The sequence below is a fragment of the Sinohyriopsis cumingii genome, chromosome 4 (assembly GCF_028554795.1).
Source record: "Sinohyriopsis cumingii isolate HCF-2022 chromosome 4, ASM2855479v2, whole genome shotgun sequence".
NCBI classification, from domain to species: Eukaryota; Metazoa; Mollusca; class Bivalvia; order Unionida; family Unionidae; genus Sinohyriopsis; species Sinohyriopsis cumingii.
In genome coordinates, this window is record NC_142964.1 from 141,539,141 (window position 1) to 141,562,271 (window position 23,131).

Sequence of the window (23,131 nt, forward strand, 5' to 3'; positions counted from 1 at the left end):
ATTCATTGGGCACAGAAACAAAGACAAATACTTGTAATAGCAGTAATTTTCAACAGACATTTGAATTCTCATGCAGGTAATTTTTTAATGCAATGATGCTTCTCTGCTTGTAGTCCATCTCCTTACACAAGTTGTTCTCTAATTACATGTTTGGGTTGTCCAACAAATTTTCATGTGGTGCAGTTTTTTTCTTGAGCATGGGAAAGTTATAAAATGATTCGTGTGGCCAGCAATCTTTATGACACTAAACATTTTCTTGAAAATGGTTGCACAGTGGCCATGGCAGCCAGGCAGGTAATTATCACCTTATGTGTATTATCTACATAGGTCTTTTGGTACAGATATTTGCCTTTGTACAGAACAGGTGTTTTATCAACACAGGTCTTTTGGCACACATATTGGTCTTTGTACAGCACAGGTGTTATATCCACACAGGTCTTATGACACAGATATTGGTCTTCGTACAGTATACATCTATTTTATCTACATCGGTCTTTTTGCACTGATATTAGTCTTTGTACAGTATGCATGTGTTTTATCTGCACACATCATAGCGATATGACTGATTTTTTTAAAAAGCTACATTAAAAATCCAAATCACACACACACACTAGCAGAGTCAGGCACAGGTACCTGGATAACTGGACCTTTTGCATCGAAAAAAAATGGATGTAAAACTCTTTTGACAGTCTGTGTGGAACAATTTGTGGTTTGGGATTGTTTTCTCGAGTCCAAACTTTATTATTTTCTCTCGAGTTGGTTTCTAAAAAGTTTATCTTTGTTTCATCAGCTATGACAATCTGATTCACCCTATTAATATTAAGCGAGTAACTGTTTAGTAATTCAACCTGAGTCTGTTTTTTTATCAGCCATCAACAAATGCAGGAACCATCTTGCACAAACCTGTCTGAGCTTCTTCTTAATGTTAATAATAGCTGCTAAATGAATGTTCGTGATAATAGAAATATCTTCTGCTTTGTATCGAGCATCTTCATCAGAAGACCCCTTCATAGCAACCATTCTCACTCACCAATCATGGATTATGGTATTCTAGACCATGGATTATCTTTCGTGGATTCATGACCATCTTTGAAGTTATAAAACAACCTCAAAATTGTATGATATGGCAGAGAATTACATCCATAAACTTTATCAAAGTCGACCATTATATCCAATGGAGACTATTCAAAGAGTGCCATGATTTTACATTAAGGTCTTTGGTCAGTAGCAGAATTATTCTCCTTCTGACATTTTTAGGTCACTGTCTTTGCCTGCATATGTCTGCAGGTGTCTGACATACTGCGCATGCAGACTTGCAGATGGTTTTATCAAACATTATTTTATATTAAGTGTAACATTTATTGACAGATTTAGAGAAGAAAAAAAATTCAAACAAATATTCAGAACTTTCAAACACCTTTTATGCTGCAATGATGCTGTTTCACCTGTGTACGCATATTGAGACATAGTTTTACTTTTCTGCTGGGATAAGCTATGGTGGTGGTGACGTCAACCATTTTTATGTTATGGATTGCAAAACTCAAAAGTGAAACTCTGGTAGTATCATATTATATCTAAAGCTTATACCATGATATGTTAGGAGTTCCTATCATGCTTGTCTAATGCCTACTTCAGCATCATGGTGAACAATGTTAAAGTTTTGCATTCAGGTTTTTAATGTAACATATTGGATCTACATATGTGGCTCCTTTCAAAAGAAACTTTAAGGTAATGTATCTTTGGGTCTTTAGATTATATGCTGATATTTCTGTCTTTCTTGAGTTGCCTGCTTAAGAAAAAGCATGTTTCATGATCTAAATAATGTTAAAGTTTTGTAATAATATGTTTCAGAGATACATATATTTAACATCATTTCAGTTAGAAAGAGAAGAAAAAGTTGATATGCTGATTATGCAGGGAGTTCATGAATTGTAAGCATTGTGTACAGGATTACTTTGAGCTCTCACTTCTGCAGGTTTAGAATAGTGGAAATGATACATGTAATTAAATACAATTTTATCTTTCTCTGTTTTATCAGAAACAGAAAGAAAAATGAGTCCTTGTGAATACTTGCAGTTGCATAAGTTACTGTTCACAAAGAACTACATATGACGTACCCTGTTAAATAATACCACACCACTTAAGGCTGTCTTTCTTGGTGTCTTTGTTCAGCTATGTCCCAGTTCCTCAAGACCTGTTTCAGAAAGTGGGTGCCATCCATTCTGGTAACATGACCTGGCCAGTGAAGTTGGGCCTTATGCAGCATTGCCTTGATGGTTGTTGTCTTGGCTTTATCCATGATTTCAGGGTTGGAAATGTTATCTTGCCATTAGATTCCAAGGATAGATCTGAGAGCCTGCATATGGAATTTCTCCATCTGTTTGTGTTATACAGTCCAAGTCGTGCAACCATAGAGCAGGGAGGTGAACACCACTGCATTAAACACCTTCAATTAGGTGGATAGGGTAACATTGTGATGGTGAAGTAATCTTTTGTGAAGCCTTCTGAGTGACTGACTTGTGTTTCTGATCCTAGCAGAGTTCTCCTTATCAAGCGAATCATCGTTGGTGATGTCACTGCCAGGGTATTTGAAGCTGTCCACAATTTTCAGCTGAGTGACGTCATGGGTGATGCCTGGCTGTGGCACACTGGTGTGTGGGGCTAGCTGGAAAAGAACTTCAATCTTATCTTGGAGGCTTTGGAAAACATTGAGCATTGTCTGCGTGTTATTTGTCTTGTGTGCCATGAGGGCACAGTCATCAGCAAATAGGGCTTCCCAGATGGGAACTTTCAGTGTCTTCATTTTTGCAGGTTGAAGAGTGATCCATTTAGCCAGTATCTGATATACTCTTCCTTTTAGAGATCTTGTATGGTGTGGATGAGGATGCAGGTAAAGAAGATGTTGGAGAGGACCGATGCCAGGACACAGCCCTGTTTTACCCCAGTTGAGATTCTGAAGGGTTCAGATGTGTCATCATTTGAGAGAACCCATCCTTTCACGCCATCATGGAAAAGCAAAACGATCTGGATAAATTTGCATGGGCAGCCATACCTTGCTAGTAAAGACCAAAGAGCATCTCAGCTAGCTGTATCAAATGCCTTGGTAGGTTGATGAAGACAGAGTATATGTCCAAGCTTTGTTCAATGGATTCCTCCAGGTCCTGCCTTAGAGTGAAGATAATGTCCACATTACTGCATCCTTGACATAAACCACAATGGGTCTCAGGTAGAATAGCTACTGACACAGAAATGAGTTGGTTCGAGGATATGCTAGCATTGGAGAAGAGGGAAATGGCCCTGTTTTTTGCTGCAGTGTTTTGCTACCTTTATTCTTAAAGAGGGAGATGATCCAGGCATCATATAAGTCGTCCAACATTATTTCTTGTTCTCAGATGCTCTGATGTATAACACAGAAAACTTATTTTGCATGGGGTCTTGCTGCTTTGCTAACTGCACTGGGATTCCATCCTTTCTTGGAGCCCTGTCTGAGTTCATCTGGCATGTGGCCTTCTTGATTTTTTCAACCAAAGGTGGCAGATCAAGTTCCTCCTGGACTGCCTGTTGAGGGATCTGTTCTAGAATGGTGGGATTGATGGAAGATGGCATGTTTAACAGCCCACTGAAGTGCTCAGCCCAGCAATTTTGCAACTGTTCCTGGTTTTTAATCAGCATCAATCTCTCAGCTGTTCTTGAAAGATCATAGTTTTCAATGAACTGAAGAAATGTTTAGAGTTGTGAGTTTCGGCAATTGCACTTTCTCAGCATTCTTATCCTAACTCTTTTCTTTCATCATTTGCAGTTCTTTCCTGGCTTGTCCCTTAAGGTGTTTGAACTCGTTTTCCATTTAGGTGGAACTTGGATCGTTGTGCCATTGAAGATATGTTTTGTTCTTATGCTTGATTAGCTGAGTAATATGCTCATTGTTTCCATCAAAACAATCCTAATACATGCATGTCTTCAGTCCCAGAATGGCCTTTGCTCTTTCTGTGTTGACTCTCTGAAATTCACACCACTTTTCAGAACTGACATAAGCCAGTGATGCTTTTATCCGTGAGATTCTTGTCTTGCTTCTTGCTTCTTTGAATTGGTTTCAGTGGTACTCATGTTTCAGCCTCACTTTTGTTAATGTTGCCCTGACAGCCTTTGGATGCTTGCACTGAGTGGGAGTGATGCTTATGTTGAGAATATGATCTGACCAGCAGTGCCAGATTAAACCCTATAGAGGCCGTTAGGCAGTCAAAATCTTGGGGCCCCCTCGTAAATTATCGCTTAATATGTTTTTAATTTTACCAACCAACAATTTTAATAAACCAAACTTATTACACAAAACAAATATTAACAATTATTAATGTTATTAAACAAATTAACATTTTATGTTATTAAACAAAAATGATCAAATATTATTTTGATCTGTTGTCGCGGGGCCCCAAAAAGGCATGGTGCCCATAAGTCTGTGCCTACTCTGCCTATTTGGTAATCCGGCACTGCTGACTAGTCTATGGTTGGTCCATAACTCAACACTTTGCATAACACATGTGATTTCTGACATCCTGCAGGTCCCTCAGTCTGAAAGTCATGTAGTCATTCTATCAGATGGCACTGTTTGTACCTTGGATGGATCCAGGTTGTTTTGTCCTTTTCAGCTTTTTGGAATAAAGTGTTGGTGATGCACAGCATATGCTAAGCATATTTGCTGTAGAGGTTCAAACCATTGCTGTTCAGCTTCCCTACTCTGTGTTGGCCAAGAATTCCCTTCCAGTCACTGTTAGCTTTCCCAGCTTTGGTTTTGAAGTCACCTAGGATAATTAGTTCGTCACTGGGGGGGGGGGTGTAGACTTAATAAGATGTTTTGTCTAAGTCCACATAGAACTGTTCCTTTAGAACTGTTCCTTTGCTTCTTCCTTAGGCTTGAGAGGGTAGGAGCATAGGCACTAATGAGGGTCACATGGTGTGATTTGTTTAGAGGGAAGTGCAGCTTCATGAGGTGCTCAGTGATGCTAACTGGGAGGGTGGGGATGTCCTACATCAGACTAGTTCTGATAGCAAGCCCCACTCTCTACAGCAGTGCTGTCCAACCCTTGACCCACAGGCCACATGCAGCCTGTGGGTTGATTTTAAATGACCCGCTAGAGCTTGAGCAGCTATGTAGTCATTGCTTTTCAGTTTTCTGCTGCAGCCCTTGGCTTCAAGAAAAATATTTGTCAGTGGTCCATAGTGTCAAACAGGTTGGACAGCACTGCTCTACAGCCTTGCCTTGGTTCCGGCTTTTCCAATGTGTATTATCCTCTGGCTTCATTCAGCATGCCCTTTTCTGTGAGCTTTGTTTCATTTATTTGCAGCAATGCCAATGCATTAGCAAGCTACTTCCTTTAAGATGAGGGCTGTCCTTCTCTCAGGTCTTGTGATGGTGTCCCTTTCTGAAAGTGTCAGGACATTCCAGGCTCCAAGAATGAGCCATTTTTGTTTTTTCTTTGTAGTTATTTGACTGCCTTTGGGATGATCTACCAGCCATGACTGCCTTTGGGATGATCTGCCAGCCACCATCATCTGGCCAGATGCTGCAGCATAGACAATGTTTTCTGGCACCTTTTCTAGCCCCCTTCTTCATGTGAGGGTGGGTAGTGCTGTCCTCAAGAGGCTGCCAAATAGCCCTGGATTCTGCCAAACACCTTTGCTGCCCTGAGTATGAAGATGTGTGACCACTGGTCCAAGGGTTGCATGCATGCGGGATCATAACTACAACTGCCAGTGGTCATCTCTACCTATTGCTTCATCGCACTCCCATAGCCACAAGGCTTGAGGAAAGAAAGCATTTTAAAATGGAAAAGTTGTTGCATGGGGGGCAGCCCCACTCTCATGGCCTTAGAAGCTTGGGTCCAGTTGCATGATAAGCATCATGGTTCGAGACCTCTTTAGCTGCTTTGGGTGGCCATGATGTCCTCTGAATGCCTTATCATGCCATATGCTCTCCACTAAACATTGCCTTCCTGGCTGTTGAACCTTCCAGGTAATCTCATCTCAGCCAAGTCTGCTGGAACTATCTTCGCATGCTCAGGTAGGCAAGACCTTAGCTCAGTAAGTATATAAAACCCATTGGCTATTCTCACCTGGTTTTAAGTCCAATTGTTGTGATGGTCTGCTGGGTGTGTGACTGCTGTCACATGCTTACAGCTGCTTGGAACCACAGGTGAGAGCTAGGTGTCAGGTTGGATCCAAAGTAGGCAATTACAATGAGGAGCACAACATGTTCCCCTGTCCAGGATTTTACCCCTTCTTGGCACTGAATACACTTTAATAGATCTCTGTCAACTACCAGTATCTCAGTCCTTTGATTATATAGCATATTACTTTTTTGCAGTAAATCAGCATTCACTGTACTTAAGAAGGGGCATATATCATTTCCATATATGTGTTACTAATAGGTTCATTACAGTTAGATAATACTGTATACATGAATTTATTTTCTTTTTCAGATTGATGATAGTGACAATCTGAATTCCAATTCCCAAGAGTTTGATTCTCCAGACTCTCCAAGAGCTGAAACTGAGGACAATTTAGGAGAGATGATGCATTCAAGCTTAAAGAGAAACAAGACAACAATCTCAACTAATCTTCAGAGGGTCCTAGATGGTAAGAATTGAAAAATAATTGCATAAAATTGTAATCAGCGAATCAAATTGCAAATTTTGCAAGTCAGCTAATATTGAAATTTTATTCATTTATAAGAATATCAAGCTTCTTAGAAAATATTTTCACAGTAAAATATATGATACAATATGTGTTGGAAATGAATAACATTGTCAGTCAGTACAGATAATTTGCAAATTTTTCAAACTGTAAATGCCATCATTTTTTGCAAAAGGTAGAGAGTCAGGAAAAACTGTTGTTTAAATTGAATTATCTTCAAATTATCCATTATTTTCAGAACTTGGTTTTGTTTTATTTCATTGATTTGTTCACATATAATTCTTGGGTTGAAATTATTATTCCCTCGATGGCAATAGCAGAAGAGATATGAGAGAGGGAGATAGGTCTGGATATTTATCTGACCTGGTTAAATTTTGGTGATTTAAGTACATATTGTTTTGTTTTATTTTTCATTTCATACTTCTACATTTTGAGGGGCTTCACTGGGAACATAGTGCTGTATGATAACAAGTCTGGTTTTCATTTGATTTTGACAAAACTATCCATATTCTTTCTGTTGCACGGCATAAGTTTAATGTTATGAAATTTTATTAATGAATGTAGATAGACTACCTCTATATCGCAGAAGACCGTTGTAAATTAGATTGAAAAAAAAACTGGTAATGATGCTACCTTGTCATTGAAACATTAATTAATTCTGGACATCTTGATATTTTCATCCTGTAGGTAATCAATTAATCAGAAATCAATTATTTTCAAAAAGTGTTTGGATCAAGCAAGATAATATTTTCTAGCACAACTTGAATGTCTTTTGTTTTTACTGTATTATGTCAAGATATGATATCATGCTATTCTTAACAAAATACTTGAGAAAGAAATATAAGAAATATAACATACCGTACATGTCATTCTCTTTATTATGCATGTATGCTAAAAATTCTACAGCATTCATTTGTAGTCACTACTGGCTGCAGTTGTTAGTCTTAAAGTTATCTTCATTTTCCAAAGTTATTGCTGCATGTGTCTCTGACATTCAGTAAGTTTCATAAATTGAATTAAGCTGTTTACCTGATATAAAGTTGTTTCAGGTTCTATCGAAATGATGAATGCAATAAATGACAACTATCTTGCATGAATGTCATATACATTTGTGATAAGATTGAGCTTTTCATTTTTTTTATTTATTTGTATACTGCTTTCAATAATTTGTGCAGAGGGGGGCCTTGGAAATAGTGTAGATATTAAAAGAAAAGTATCATAAATTACTAACCCATTCAACAAGTACTTTTATGAAGTATAATTTACTGAGAAAGAATGTCAAAGTTGCTTTTTGATGGATAACAGTTTGTAAATTTCTGCGCAATCCATGTTGTCAATTCACAGGGATGTATATCGTAGCTAGGCAGTTTTTCTGATGTTTTCTCTGACATGGGCAGAAGTGGGAAGACATCCAAGAAATGTTTCTACCTAATGCACATTTGTCTCCATGTATCCTTAGTTTGACTGTTGATAAATACTACAGACAATGGTACAGCTGTATAATTTGTACAAGTAAAGGCATGACAGCTGCAATCGTCGGGTCTACAGCATTGTGGTTATCCATTTTGTTTATTTTTCATGAGTGCAGTAAAATCAGCAATGGGTGCCATAATACATACCCAGTATGGCTGCAATAAAATCAGTGACAGAGTTACACAAGTATTCACTTGGGTTAGTAAACATCCAGCAGACATAATGGACATTAAATATTCATAGTGGAAACTATTCTCATACTCATTGTGTCTACATCCACTGTATTGTGTGGACACTCCATATTCTGTGATGGTATGGTATATCCAGCAGTAAGCCCATGTTTAAATTATAAGCCAGACAATGATTTTAACTGAATTTTGGCAAATATTCACTAGGATATCAAAGTCTGATAATATGCCCATCCCTTACATTTTGATAAATTTGTTGTACTGGTCGCCAGGTCTGATCATGGAAGAAATATTGTAATGTTGGTCACAGGCTTAAAACTGTCAGCAGCATTTATTTATACCAGGGGTCTCAAACATGTGGCCTGCAAGCTGTATTCTGTGGCCTGCAAAATCATTGGTGTCACAAGGTGTCATGAGAGATAACAAAGGTGGTGCAGCCCTTGAGCCATCGAAAATGCCCTTATGCTGCCCTCAGGGTGGTTTGAGTTTGAGACCCCTGATTTACACTATGATATTCCCAATTAAAGAGCTGATACGTGTAATATCTGTCTTGATACATTTGAACATAATTATTGATCACTAATAGGTAGCACATTAGCATGCATTCAGTTTGATTTCAAACCAATTTCTGGAGAAAAAAATTATACTAACTTGTCTTCACCGTGTTTTTTTAAAACACTTTTCAGTATACAAAATTAAATTTCAAAAGTTCTTTTAAAATTATTATCAATTCTTGTATTGATAGACATATCAGGGTTGACAGTGTCTTATATCAATTTAGTATCATTTAGATTTTTAAAACAATTCCACTGACTTAGTTATAATCCCTTTTCAACTAAACACATTAATTATTTATAGAAAAGATGAATTTAGAATCGAAGTGGGTGGAGTTTTTGTGTACTTAAGATGACTGACTTAATCTGTTTTTAACTTTTTAAACTGGAAGAAGGGGGTTTACCTGAGCACCAGTAAAGCCATTGATTTCTTATGTCTTTGAAAAAGAACTTTATTTATTTCATATTATTGAAAATGTCTTGAAATAAATCTTTATCTGTTTCACATTGTTATATACAGCATATGCTAACAAACTATATTAAGCAATGTAAGTACCTCTGGACTGGAAATTACAGAACTTTCGAGTCTGAGTTTGAGCTGAAGATTTTGTTTCAACCAGTGACAGAATAGATTAGTTTTTGAAGGCCATTTCTAATTGGCTGATAGTGGAAACTCAATCTCAAATTCAAGTTTGGAGTTTTGAGGTGGTGGATAGTTGGAGAAAAACACTAAAAGAACAGCAGATGTCCAAACCACTAACCTGTACTCATGCTGGAACCAAGGTTTGAACCTGGAACAGGGAATGACCTAACCACTTAACTATCCTAGCTTGTTTCTTAGGTGCATATATTACACAAGTGCACATTTCATGCAAAATGTATCAAATTAGTTGAATAATTTCAGTCCATGTGGAATTTACAAAGAACAATTATTTCACTGAATAAGTAGTACAAGTTTCATATGAAACGAGTGCATAATTGATTATATTTATCACATTACTAAATTCACAGATATTTTTGTTTGAGAAATTACCATGCTCATTTTCAAATGCCTCTAATGTACAACTAATACTTCATGTGATGTCACATCTTACTACTTTGTTTCACATATGGTATCAAAATTTTAACATCTGTCATGGAAATTTGCAAAAGTCATATTATTTCCCATGATAAACAGATTGCAGGCAAAAGTAAGTGTTCAGTTTAAATTATAGTTTCATGCAAATTGAATTTTGTGCAAGCCTTGTCAAGCAAAAGATTCAGAATTCAAAGATATTAAAGAATTTTATTTCAGACGAGAAAAACTGTTGTTGACCCTCAATCTTTGTATTTTGTGAAGGAAATAATTGTAAATAGCATCTCGTATTGACTTTGAAGTATGTTTGAATATTTACACATTTGTCTTGGATGTCAACATGACATCATGTGTGATGTCAAGGAACATTATTAAACCTGAGTAATAGAGGTAAGTATGATGCAGTATTCATCTAAATGATAAAGTGGTCCGATAATCACCTGTTTACATATAATTGCTTCAGGACCCTATGCCAATGGCAATCCAGACATGGTGCTAAAGCATCACAAGATGCGAATGATGAATCACTCATTTAAAGAGAAACTGGAAGAAGAAGCATACTGTGATTTTGATGATAAAGGTTTGCAGTGTCATCTCCTCTACCATACTCATTCTCGTAGAATATTGAAAACTCAAGCATACCTTATGAACTCACTCATAAGTTGTTGAACTGCAAACAACAGAGATCCTGATCTGCCATAGCATAATGCACCTGCAGATCATTGTCTATTTTGTTTGTTCTCCTGATTACTGCTAACTTACTGTACTATCCCAGATCTGCAGGCACATTATGTGCTGGCAGATCTGGGTCTGTGCATTTTACAGTTGGACTCATAAGATACTCATATTAAAGTAGAATTTTGAAAACATATGCACTGTGGGTTAAAATAACTTTGGTTGAAACTTTTGCTTGTTTAAAACTTTATATTAGAGTGCAGACAAAAAACTACTTTACAGCTACACTTTTATTGAGCGAGTCATTTGAGTTGCGATGAACACTCAAATAATTGATATCTGAATTACTAAAATTTTAATGGGGTTACTTTGCATTTTAACTCACCTATATGAAGTATAAGTAAGCTACTGTACTACCTCCAGTACTGGCATCAGCACTGCAATCTGCACAGATAAATGTATATACATATGTACAGGATCACTAAATTTTAACCATTCTTTCTTCCTAAGTAATAGGTGACAGTTTAGGGAGGGGTTTACAGCACCTATAATCCACTAGCAAGGGGGCTGAATGGGCTAACTTTGTACTTAACATTAGTTGTACATTCTTGGTTAAGTTATTACATTTAGCTCAGGTTGTTTCCTTACTATATTAATACTGTTATACTTGGAATCATAACACTTGTTGAGGGGATGCTTATTGATGAGCTCTATAATCTCATCATAAAAGAAGGTCACTGTGATCTATATTTCACAGTTCGTTGAATTTTAATGAAGGTAAAACAAAATGTATGATTTTTGGGACATCATAAAAGCTCCACAAGTTAGGGAGCCCAGAACTATCTTTCACAATAAATAATCATCCATTATAAAATGTCAAACATGAAAAGCTTGGTGTGTTGGTTAAGATAATAATTTACAATGGGATGACCTTATTGATAAGCTTAGTAAAACACTGTCATCCAAAAGTGCCCTGCTCAGCAAAATCAAGAAATGTTTAGTCATATATTCTTCCAACAACAGATTATTGTTCAGATGAATGGGGCAACTGTGATAAAGCTCAGCTTGACAGGATTTATAAACTTCAGAAATGAGCAGCACACATAATTTTAGATGCATTCTATTATCATCCCTCAAAAGCATTTTTTACTGAACTTAAATAGTTCACAAGATATGAAAGGGTAGATTTTCACAAGGCAGTTCTTGTATATAAATGTCTGTATGGATCTGTACCAGAGTATCTTCAGGATTTATTCTGGCCTTTTTCAACACAGTACTAGTTGAGATCAATATCACATGGAAACCATCTAGCATCAAAACCAAGAACAGAGCAATTTAAAAAGAGCTTCCAGTACTCTGGTCCAGTTCTGTGGAACAAGCTTCCACTGCATGTAAAGTCTGCTGAAAATATTACAGTATTTAAGAAGAGATATCATGAGCATGTATGTGTTTCTAATAGATAATGGAATTTAGTATTTTAATACTAAACATGTTAAAATAAACAGTAATTACTGCTATCTTTTATATAATGCACACTGTTATACTCTCCTTAAGAGGGCCTCAAGAGAGAATAGTCCTTGACTAATGGGTCATTCTATAAATAAAGCATTATTATTATTATTTAAAAATTATTATTAAATTTTCTGTTTCAAGTTTATTTCTCAAGCTCTGTTCATGGTAGAATCATCAAATTAGATGAATGTATGCATTTCTTAGTACTTACCACAGAAGAAGGTCACATTGACCAACATTTCACACAAGTTTTTTTGTGTGAGCTCATGATCAAATATTGGCACCTGTATATGTACCATTATACCTAGATTCATGAAATTTGGTGAGTAATGCATCTTAATGGGGACTATACCCTCATTCAAAATTATGTTACTGTGATCTATATTTCACACTTCACTGACTTTGTTTTTATTGTTTGTTTTAGGTTTATTTCTCAAGCTATTTTCATGGCAAAATCATCAAACTAGACACTTGTATGCATCTCTGTTAGTTCCACTTCCTTACTGCAAAACAATGTCACTGTTACCTACATTTAAGAATTTACTGGCTTAGGTGAAGTTTTGCATTTAGTATGATTCATTTTTGGAGGCAAAATTTCAGTGGTCAGAAAAAATCAACAGGATCTTTGTGGAAATTTAAACAACAGTATCATCCAGTCACTAATGAGTGCAAAGATGAACAGTAATGACACTTGTTTCACTTTCAAACCCTGTAATGAACTATTAAGAGCAGGAAAGTCAGCAACTACAGTTTATTAGCAGCAATACCTTACCCATCACTTTTGTGCAGCTTATATTTTTTTCATGCTGAAAAACCACTCTCTTCTAAGTGAATACATCCTCCAACAGAGTATGAGAATTATCAGTATGATGCATGCAGCTAGCTTGGGACATGTATAGAATGATCATCTTTTTCACTGATGCCATGCTGTCTGGACATTATGCCTATATCAACAAAATGTGCTTGTAGCGAGTGTGTTTACCACATTAGCCATTTCCTTCTACTATTAATTTAAATCTTGGTATTACATCTGTTCTTTAATTTAAATTATATGTCGGTAACATTTTGTCCCTTTTGAAATTCATTTCTTTTACCTCATATATCCCACAATTTGGAGATTTTGATACACTATCCTTCTTTGAAATATACAACTAAAGTACAGGTAAGTCATCATGTTAAGGAATAACAGCACAGTCTGCCTAACATAGGGCAGTGAGACGCTTGTGCATTCCTCTCTCTATTGACATGAGATCAGTGAAATCTTGATGTTATTGTTGTTGTAATTACTTAAACATGCTGCATATTAATAATGTCCACACTCTTGATCTCAACTGTAATTGCATGTGTGTCTGCATTTTTTCCTCAATAAAAGGTTATGGAAACAAAAAGAAAAAAGATAGATCAAATTGGTCCTCAATTGTTTACTTTTTGCATACACAGAGGTCTATGTAGTACTCTCTGCATTCAGCCAGTTGAGTATGCGTAATATTTAAATATATTGTCATTGTTTGTTTCCTAGAATAATGTCAGAACAGTCTGAAGGTCATTGTGGCCACAAGAAGGGCCCTAGGTACACCGTCCCAGACTGCATTTTTTGCTTATTGTGCACATTGCAGATTATGGCCTTCTATAACATGGAATCTAGCTGATTCCAAGCTGCACATATGGGCAGTTGAGAAAACTTCCCTCCCCCTCTTTTTTGGAATGTTCATTTTTTTTTCTTTTTCTTTTTTTTCTGCCAGGAGAAACCCCAAGGTTCTCCTTTAATGGTTTGTGAGGCCTCTCCAGGCAGAGGAGGGACTCAGAGTTAAAGGAATTTATCACCTTTCCCCCGAAATGGAAGAGATGTAGGACACTGTTCATGTTCAGGGCTGTGTGTTGCTCCCTTCCATGAAGGAGGTTGTGCACCACTCATCTCATGCCCTAAGTTACATGTGCTCCTCCCATTAGGAAGGTGGTGCAATGGCTGCCTTGTACCCATCACAGTATGTTGCTCACTCCCTCCTTTTAGGGATGTGATGCACCACACGCATTCATGACATTGAGTTGATCCCTCCCATTATTAGGTAGTGCACCACACATATATTCACGACAGAGTGTTACTCTCCCCTACTAGCAAAATGGTGCACTGCACACATATTAATGACAGCATGTTTCTCCCTCCTGTAGGTAGTTGGTGCACTGCACTCCTCATATACATAATTGTGTGTTCCTCCCTCCCATTAGGTAGTGTTGCACTGCACACATTATGCCCATCACAGAGAGGTAGTGAAATGCACATCTCATGTTCATGGAAATGTGTTGCTTCCTCCGCATCACTCAGTGGAAGGATCAGCATCATACCCTTCTGAGTGATGAATCAATTGAGGGTGAAATATTCTCCAATTATCGCTCAGTAGCCTTACAGTATTGGGATAATCTGTGGACTGAGTACCCCACCTCTACTGTCCCATCTAATGCAGGATTGGGAGTCTGCCCACTGGTCTCAAACTAGGGAAGGGTATCAGATCAAATTTCCCCCTCCCTAGTATCCCATGTAATCCTTATGAGTTATGAGGCTCTCCACCTCTGGGAAATTGGTCCCTTATTACCTCTTGGGCTACTGGGCCCTTGACCCAGAGTAGAGGTGATGCTGCAGCTCATGTTCTGTGATCACCTTCTCGCAGGTGGCATCCACTGGAAGGCAACAAGTGGTCTCGTCTTCACCTTGGAACTTCTAGAACACATAGAGCCCCAACTTACCATGATGAATAAGTATGGGCAATGGCACTGAGTGCTTCTGTGTCACTTCCCCTGAAGGACACAGTGATACCCAAACATTCTTCTACTTGGAGTGTTTTAGATGATGATGTGTTTTCTATCCTCATCAACTCAAATGAATTTGAGGTTGGAACAGCACAACTAATGCCTCCTATCAAACCCACAAGCTCCTCCCAGTTAGATGAAGTGGAAGTGATCCATTTCTTTGGATAAGGTAGTAAATGAATACTACTTGCTGACTGGTGCCCAAAAAGATTCTTTCCTTGTTGAAAAATGTCTCTAGCAATTAACCTCACCCAGATATCCTGTTTCTTCCACATTCCTCAGTGATGGAGGTAATATCACGGGGATCCTCCACAGTCCAAGACTTTGCTCAATGGCATAGAGGGTGGTCTGTTCCTTCTTCTACCTTGGTTTTTTATCATGAAAATGTATAAGCTGCACAATAACTAGATATTAATACTGTATTCAGCAGTCCAACAAATTTAAAAAACATAAACTTGTTGTATTTTTTTAGGGGGGACCACAACACACTATTTGAGTTGGTAGGTATGGCATAGGGTTTAACAGCACATCAGAATAATCCTCCAATATAAAACTTAAGTTTTATAAAGCTTGACCTTTCAGTACCATGATTGGACTGGAGGAGGATGGGCTGAATTTATTGATAGGCTTATCTGATCTGTTTTGTAAAATGCAGTGCAATCTTTTCATAAATGTACATTTTATGTTGCGGTACAGGCAATGATATATTTCAACTAAAGGTGTTCACACTCAGTAAAATATCACCTTTTTTTTAAAAGATAAGCCCATCCTTGTTGATAAGCTCATTTCTAAAAAAAATCTGGCAAATATTTGCAGAAGATATCTTTGTTTGATAATAAGCCCACTCCATAATTTGACAACCATTTTAGGCTGATTCTTTCTTGTGTTTTTATGGGAGAAATATTGTTATGTGATCAATCACCATACGCATGTTATAGAAGGGTCAGAGATCTACTGATGTACTGCCATGATTCAGTCTGCTAAAAGGAAATTTTATAAAACATCTGTTGAAAATGAATAAAATCCAAATGTATTTCATGATAAGGCAGTCACACTGTAAGGCCATATACACGATGACTCACACTGAATGTATTATAATGTGAGAGTACTGTATCATGTATTTCATTATAAGGCAGTCACACTGTAAGGCCATATACACTATGACTCACACTGAATGCAGTATAATGTGAGAGTACTGTATCATGTATTTCATTATAAGGCAGCCACACTGTAAGGCCATATACACTATGACTCACACTGAATGCATTATAATGTGAGAGTACCGTATCATGTATTTCATTATAAGGCAGCCACACTGTAAGGCCATATACACTATGACTCACACTGAATGCATTATAATGTGAGAGTACTGTATCATGTATTTCATTATAAGGCAGTCACACTGTAAGGCCATATACACTATGACTCCCATTGAATGCATTATAATGTGAGAGTACTGTATCATGTAATTCATTACAAGGCAGTCACACTGTAAGGCAATATACACTGTGACTCCCATTGAATGCATTATAATGTGAGAGTAATGTATAGTGTAATTCATTACAAGATAGTCTCACTGTAAGGCAATATACACTATGACTCCCATTGAATGCATTATAATGTGAGAGTACTGTATCGTGTAATTCATTACAAGGCAGTCACACTGTAAGGCCATATACAATGTAACTTCCATTGCATATATTATAATATGTGAGTACTGTGTCATGGAATTCATTACAAGGCAGTCACACTGTAAGACCATATATGCTGAGACTCCCATTGAATGCATTATAATGTGAGAGTAATGTATAGTGTAATTCATTACAAGGTAGTCTCACTGTAAGGCAATATGCAATGTAACTTCCATTGAATGCATTATAATGTGAGAGTACTGTATCGTGTAATTCATTACAAGGCAGTCTCACTGTAAGGCAGTATACACTATGACTCCCATTGAATGCATTATAATGTGAGAGTAATGTATAGTGTAATTCATTACAAGGTAGTCTCACTGTAAGGCAATATGCAATGTAACTTCCATTGAATGCATTATAATGTGAGAGTACTGTATCGTGTAATTCATTACAAGGCAGTCTCACTGTAAGGCAGTATACACTATGACTCCCATTGAATGCATTATAATGTGAGAGTAATGTATAGTGTAATTCATTACAAGGCAGTCTCACTGTAAGGCAATATACACTATGACTCCCATTGAATGTATTATAATGTGAGAGTACTGTATCATGTAATTCATTACAAGTCAGTCTCACTGTAAGGCAGTATACACTATGACTCCTATTGAATGCATTATAATGTGAGAGTAATGTATAGTGTAATTCATTACAAGGCAGTCTCACTGTAAGGCAGTATACACTATGACTCCTATTGAATGCATTATAATGTGAGAGTAATGTATAGTGTAATTCATTACAAGGCAGTCTCACTGTAAGGCAATATACACTATGACTCCCATTGAATGCATTATAATGTGAGAGTACTGTATCATGTATTTCATTATAAGGCAGTCACACTGTAAGGCCATATACACTATGACTCCCATTGAATGCATTATAATGTGAGAGTAATGTATAGTGTAATTCATTACAAGGCAGTCTCACTGTAAGGCAATATACACTATGACTCCCATTGAATGCATTATAATGTGAGAGTACTGTATCATGTAATTCATTACAAGTCAGTCTCACTGTAAGGCAGTATACACTATGACTCCTATTGAATGCATTATAATGTGAGAGTAATGTATAGTGTAATTCATTACAAGGCAGTCTCACTGTAAGGCAGTATACACTATGACTCCTATTGAATGCATTATAATGTGAGAGTAATGTATAGTGTAATTCATTACAAGGCAGTCTCACTGTAAGGCAATATACACTATGACTCCCATTGAATGCATTATAATGTGAGAGTACTGTATCATGTATTTCACTATAAGGCAGTCTCACTGTAAGGCCATATACACTATGACTCCCATTGAATGCATTATAATGTGAGAGTACTGTATCATGTATTTCATTATAAGGCAGTCTCACTGTAAGGCCATATACACTATGACTCCCATTGAATGCATTATAAGGTGAGAGTACTGTATCATGTAATTCATTACAAGGCAGTCACACTGTAAGGCCATATACACCATGACTCCCATTGAATGCATTATAATGTGAGAGTACTGTATCATGTAATTCATTACAAGGCAGTCACACTGTAAGGCCATATACAATGTAAGTTCCATTGAATGCATTATAATATGTGAGTACTGTATCATGGAATTCATTACAAGGCAGTCACACTGTAAGGCCATATACAATGTAACTTCCATTGAATGCATTATAATGTGAGAGTACTGTATCATGTAATTCATTACAAGGCAGTCTCACTGTAAGGCAGTATACACTATGACTCCTATTGAATGCATTATAATGTGAGAGTACTGTATCGTGTAATTCATTACAAGGCAGTCTCACTGTAAGGCAATATACACTATGACTCTCATTGAATGCATTATAATGTGAGAGTAATGTATAGTGTAATTCATTACAAGGCAGTCTCACTGTAAGGCAGTATACACTATGACTCCCATTGAATGCATTATAATGTGAGAGTACTGTATCGTGTAATTCATTACAAGGCAGTCACACTGTAAGGCCATATACAATGTAACTTCCATTGAATGCATTATAATATGTGAGTACTGTATCAAGTAATTCATTACAAGGCAGTCTTACTGTAAGGCAGTATACACTATGACTCCTATTGAATGCATTATAATGTGAGAGTACTGTATCGTGTAATTCATTACAAGGCAGTCTCACTGTAAGGCAATATACACTATGACTCCCATTGAATGCATTATAATGTGAGAGTAATGTATAGTGTAATTCATTACAAGGCAGTCTCACTGTAAGGCCATATACACTATGACTCCATTGAATGCATTATAATGTGAGAGTACTGTATCGTGTAATTCATTACAAGGCAGTCACACTGTAAGGCCATATACAATGTAAGTTCCATTGAATGCATTATAATATGTGAGTACTGTATCATGGAATTCATTACAAGGCAGTCTCACTGTAAGGCAATATACACTATGACTCCCATTGAATGCATTATAATGTGAGAGTAATGTATAGTGTAATTCATTACAAGGCAGTCTCACTGTAAGGCCATATACACTATGACTCCCATTGAATGCATTATAATGTGAGAGTAATGTATAGTGTAATTCATTACAAGGCAGTCACACTGTAAGGACATATACACTATGACTCCATTGAATGCATTATAATGTGAGAGTAATGTATAGTGTAATTCATTACAAGGCAGTCACACTGTAAGGCCATATACAATGTAACTTCCATTGAATGCATTATAATGTGAGAGTACTGTATCATGTAATTCATTACAAGGCAGTCTCACTGTAAGGCAGTATATACTATGACTCCTATTGAATGCATTATAATGTGAGAGTACTGTATTGTGTAATTCATTACAAGGCAGTCACACTGTAAGGCCATATACAATGTAACTTCCATTGAATGCATTATAATGTGAGAGTACTGTATCATGTAATTCATTACAAGGCAGTCTCACTGTAAGGCAGTATATACTATGACTCCTATTGAATGCATTATAATGTGAGAGTACTGTATTGTGTAATTCATTACAAGGCAGTCTCACTGTAAGGCAGTATACACTATGACTCCCATTGAATGCATTATAATGTGAGAGTACTGTATCATGTAATTCATTACAAGGCAGTCTCACTGTAAGGCAATATACACTATGGCCCCCATTGAATGCATTATAATGTGAGAGTAATGTATAGTGTAATTCATTACAAGGCAGTCTCACTGTAAGGCCATATACACTATGACTCCATTGAATGCATTATAATGTGAGAGTACTGTATCGTGTAATTCATTACAAGGCAGTCACACTGTAAGGCCATATGCAATGTAACTTCCATTGAATGCATTATAATGTGAGAGTACTGTATCATGTAATTCATTACAAGGCAGTCTTACTGTAAGGCAATATACACTATGGCCCCCATTGACAGTGTTAGAATGGAGGAGTACTGTGTAATGTATACTATTATATGGTGATCCCACTATAAGGCCACATACACTAGGGCCTCCATTGTGAGCATTATATATAATGGGGGAGTACTGTATATTTTATGGTGGCATTCAAACATTCTATAAAAAGATGTTGGAAAAGCAATGAAAATATTCCCAAGAAAATAAAACATTTTTACTTAATAATATATTCACTAATAGTATATTCATTGTTAATAATATAGTCTTTGTTAATAATATTTTCTTTTTTAATAATATAATTTTCATTAATAATATATTCTTTGCTAATAATATATTCTTTGTTAAATTACATGTAGTCCAAGTCTTTTTGGTAATTATTGTTCCTTGCTTTTGTCAGATGATACAGATACCAACAGCTCCTTTTCTCGGAGCAAGACAATGCCAACTCTTCGGCGGCCCAAGCTTACCCGTAAAATTACTGCTCTTGGAAGCATCAGTAGTCTAGAGAGGCTGAAGACTGCAAAGGAAATCGCAGAGAAAGCAATCAGGGTAAGTTGTAAATTGGAGGATTCCTTGATCAGAAATCAACTGAAATCCACTGGGTCCATTTGATAGGTTGAATTCATCCTATAGGAGCCTATTCATAAAAACATTCATTGTAATTGAATCTGGTGTAATAAACTGACAGGGATTCATCCCATAAATATAACAACTTATTTTCATCTGTGTTCCTTGTTCCCATCATAAATCCAGTCAAGTCTGTTTACTCCTAAAGAATTAGTTTATGCAAAAATTAACTATTAGGTTCCCACCTTCCCATACATACCAGCCACATCACGCTATGTCAGATGAAAAATATGATTTTAACCAGGAAATATGTAGATGGGACTGTGATCTACAAAATATGAATTCCTAAATATGTATCCATTAAGCTAATATTTATTATTAACCAGTTTTTCATTGCTAGTTGTTTCCACTAAAATGCGTAGTAGCTGCCATTGAAGCACATCCTGTCAGATATCAGATTTGTCTTCAAATGAGGTGTGTGTGTGTGTGTGTGTGTGTGTGTGTGATTAGGATTTTTAACATAGCTTTTAAAACTTTTTCAGTCATATTGCTACGATGTCTGCAGTGTGGCAGTTTATAGTGATGTCTTGCACTGGGGCATCATGCCGCAGACATGTAGCATGATGTCCCACCCAGTCACATTATCCTGCCACCAGGCTGACCAGTCCTGACACTAACCTCTTAATGCTGAGTGCCAAGTGAGGTAGCTGTTAGTACCATTTTTGTAAGTCTTTGGTCTTTGGTATGACTTGGTGGGGGTTCAAACCCATGACCTCCCGCTTTCGAGGTGGACGCTCTAACCACTAGGCCACTGGAGCGGTCAAATGAAGTAACTGTGTTATGGTTCATAATACAGTTTGAATTGCTCAACTTTATAAACTAACATCACTGAAAAATTCCAGAAATGATATCTGGTTCTTGAAATGGAGAATGTCTATTTAATAAATAAAATGAAATATATAGGATATAAAAAAAACATGAGACATATCTGTTTAAATGTTATTAATGATAAACTTATAGTGGAAAAGATTGATTTAAAAGGAATAGTAGCATTGATAGAGTCACAACTTGTTTATTGTGACACTTTTGATCAGGGAGTAAAAGGCAGAATAATTTTATTTTAGTGTATCAAAAAATATTATTATTCATTACCTTATTTCTCTTTTCATTTAAAATTGTTGCTGAATAAAAAGCCTGCATTAGATATTTGGTAATTTGTAAATGACCCGTCATTAACTTACAATGCTCACTTCGATTGTGACCACAGATGAACTCAGATCACAGTTTTTTTCTCCATATATAGTGCTTACATTTATTTATCAGCCCTGAACTTTCCATTGTGTCCCACAAAATCATGTTAGTCTAAAGTGTCTTTAAAGCTGAACTCACAAAGAAGTTCATGTCATATACAAACTGGATTTTTTTGGGAGAGGCTGAACTGTAAACAAAAAAGAGCACCACAGGTCACAGATGTATAATGCCCATATTTTAAAGAATAAACATTTTACTTTAACATACTTTTGGAAAATGTTGTTGAAAATTTGAAGTATCATTCAGATGAACTGCTTCACACTAACTGTTATCAACATGTTTATTTATCAAATCCTTTTAATGAATATTCATGCAGAATAAGAAGGTCTTCACAATACAAGGGGGTTATTCAGCTGTGAGACACAGTCTGAGGAGAAGAGGATGGGTGGAAAAATTTTACAAACTGCCTGCACCACCAAAGAAAACAACAAAAAAGCGGCAGAAAAATGGAGAGGATGAGGATGATGACAATGATGATGATGATGATGATGATACTGATGATACTGATAGTGATAGTAAGTTTCTTGTAGTTTAAAAGGTGAAATAACTTACTGTCAGGTTTGTTAAATAGTGGCAACTTTAAGATGCCATATAATTTGACCTCTGTATAAAGTCTTCATTGGCTTGAATGTTTTTTTTTTTTTAATCATGTAAAACTCATAGAATCAAATATAATAAGGGACTGGAGAAATTAGAGAATTCTTTATGAGAAGAATGATATAATTTATCACATGAATTTTAATTTTGGGAAAGACTTTATTCTAGCTACATCATGGAAAGCATTATTAATTACAACCCACCCCAAAAAACCTCAGTAGGTCAGATTTGTATTATTTCGATAAAGCCTCTAAGGACATTTCTTCATACTGTTTTTCCAGTCCTTAAAGTGTAAAAATAATCCCTAACTTTTATGTACATGTCATGGTGGCCTTTAATTATCATTGCTTTGATCTGTGTAATGAATCAGTTTGAACTTATTTGACTTTGGTTAAATCTATTGCTTTTGCATAAACTAAAATAGAAGTCATATAGGTCTTGTAGGCATTCAGTACCAACTATTTCTGATATATATATATATATATATATATATATATATATATATATATATATATATATATATATATATATATGTCATTTTAGAGAAATTGATTATAAATATCTTTAAAAGGTGATTATTTAATTTATTTTGATCCTCGTCAATCAACTTTCCTTGGA

The 23,131-nt window shown here is 36.3% G+C and overlaps 1 protein-coding gene across 5 annotated transcripts in view; it reads left to right on the top strand.

The window, feature by feature from the left end:
• The window catches only part of LOC149802218 (tubulin tyrosine ligase 3-like), a 157,821-nt gene that overhangs the window by 51,027 nt on the left and 83,663 nt on the right, over positions 1–23,131 (top strand). For 4 of the 5 annotated variants that reach the window (XM_089956639.1, XM_089956635.1, XM_089956638.1 and 1 more), the window contains exons 3-6: positions 6,474–6,630; positions 10,441–10,557; positions 20,436–20,587; positions 22,233–22,431. In XM_089956639.1, the coding sequence (XP_089812765.1) occupies positions 6,564–6,630; positions 10,441–10,557; positions 20,436–20,587; positions 22,233–22,431 (535 nt within the window). In that variant the 5' untranslated portion in view covers positions 6,474–6,563. The remainder of the gene's footprint in view (positions 1–6,473; positions 6,631–10,440; positions 10,558–20,435; positions 20,588–22,232; positions 22,432–23,131) is intronic. The other variant, XM_089956636.1, reaches the window with a different exon arrangement.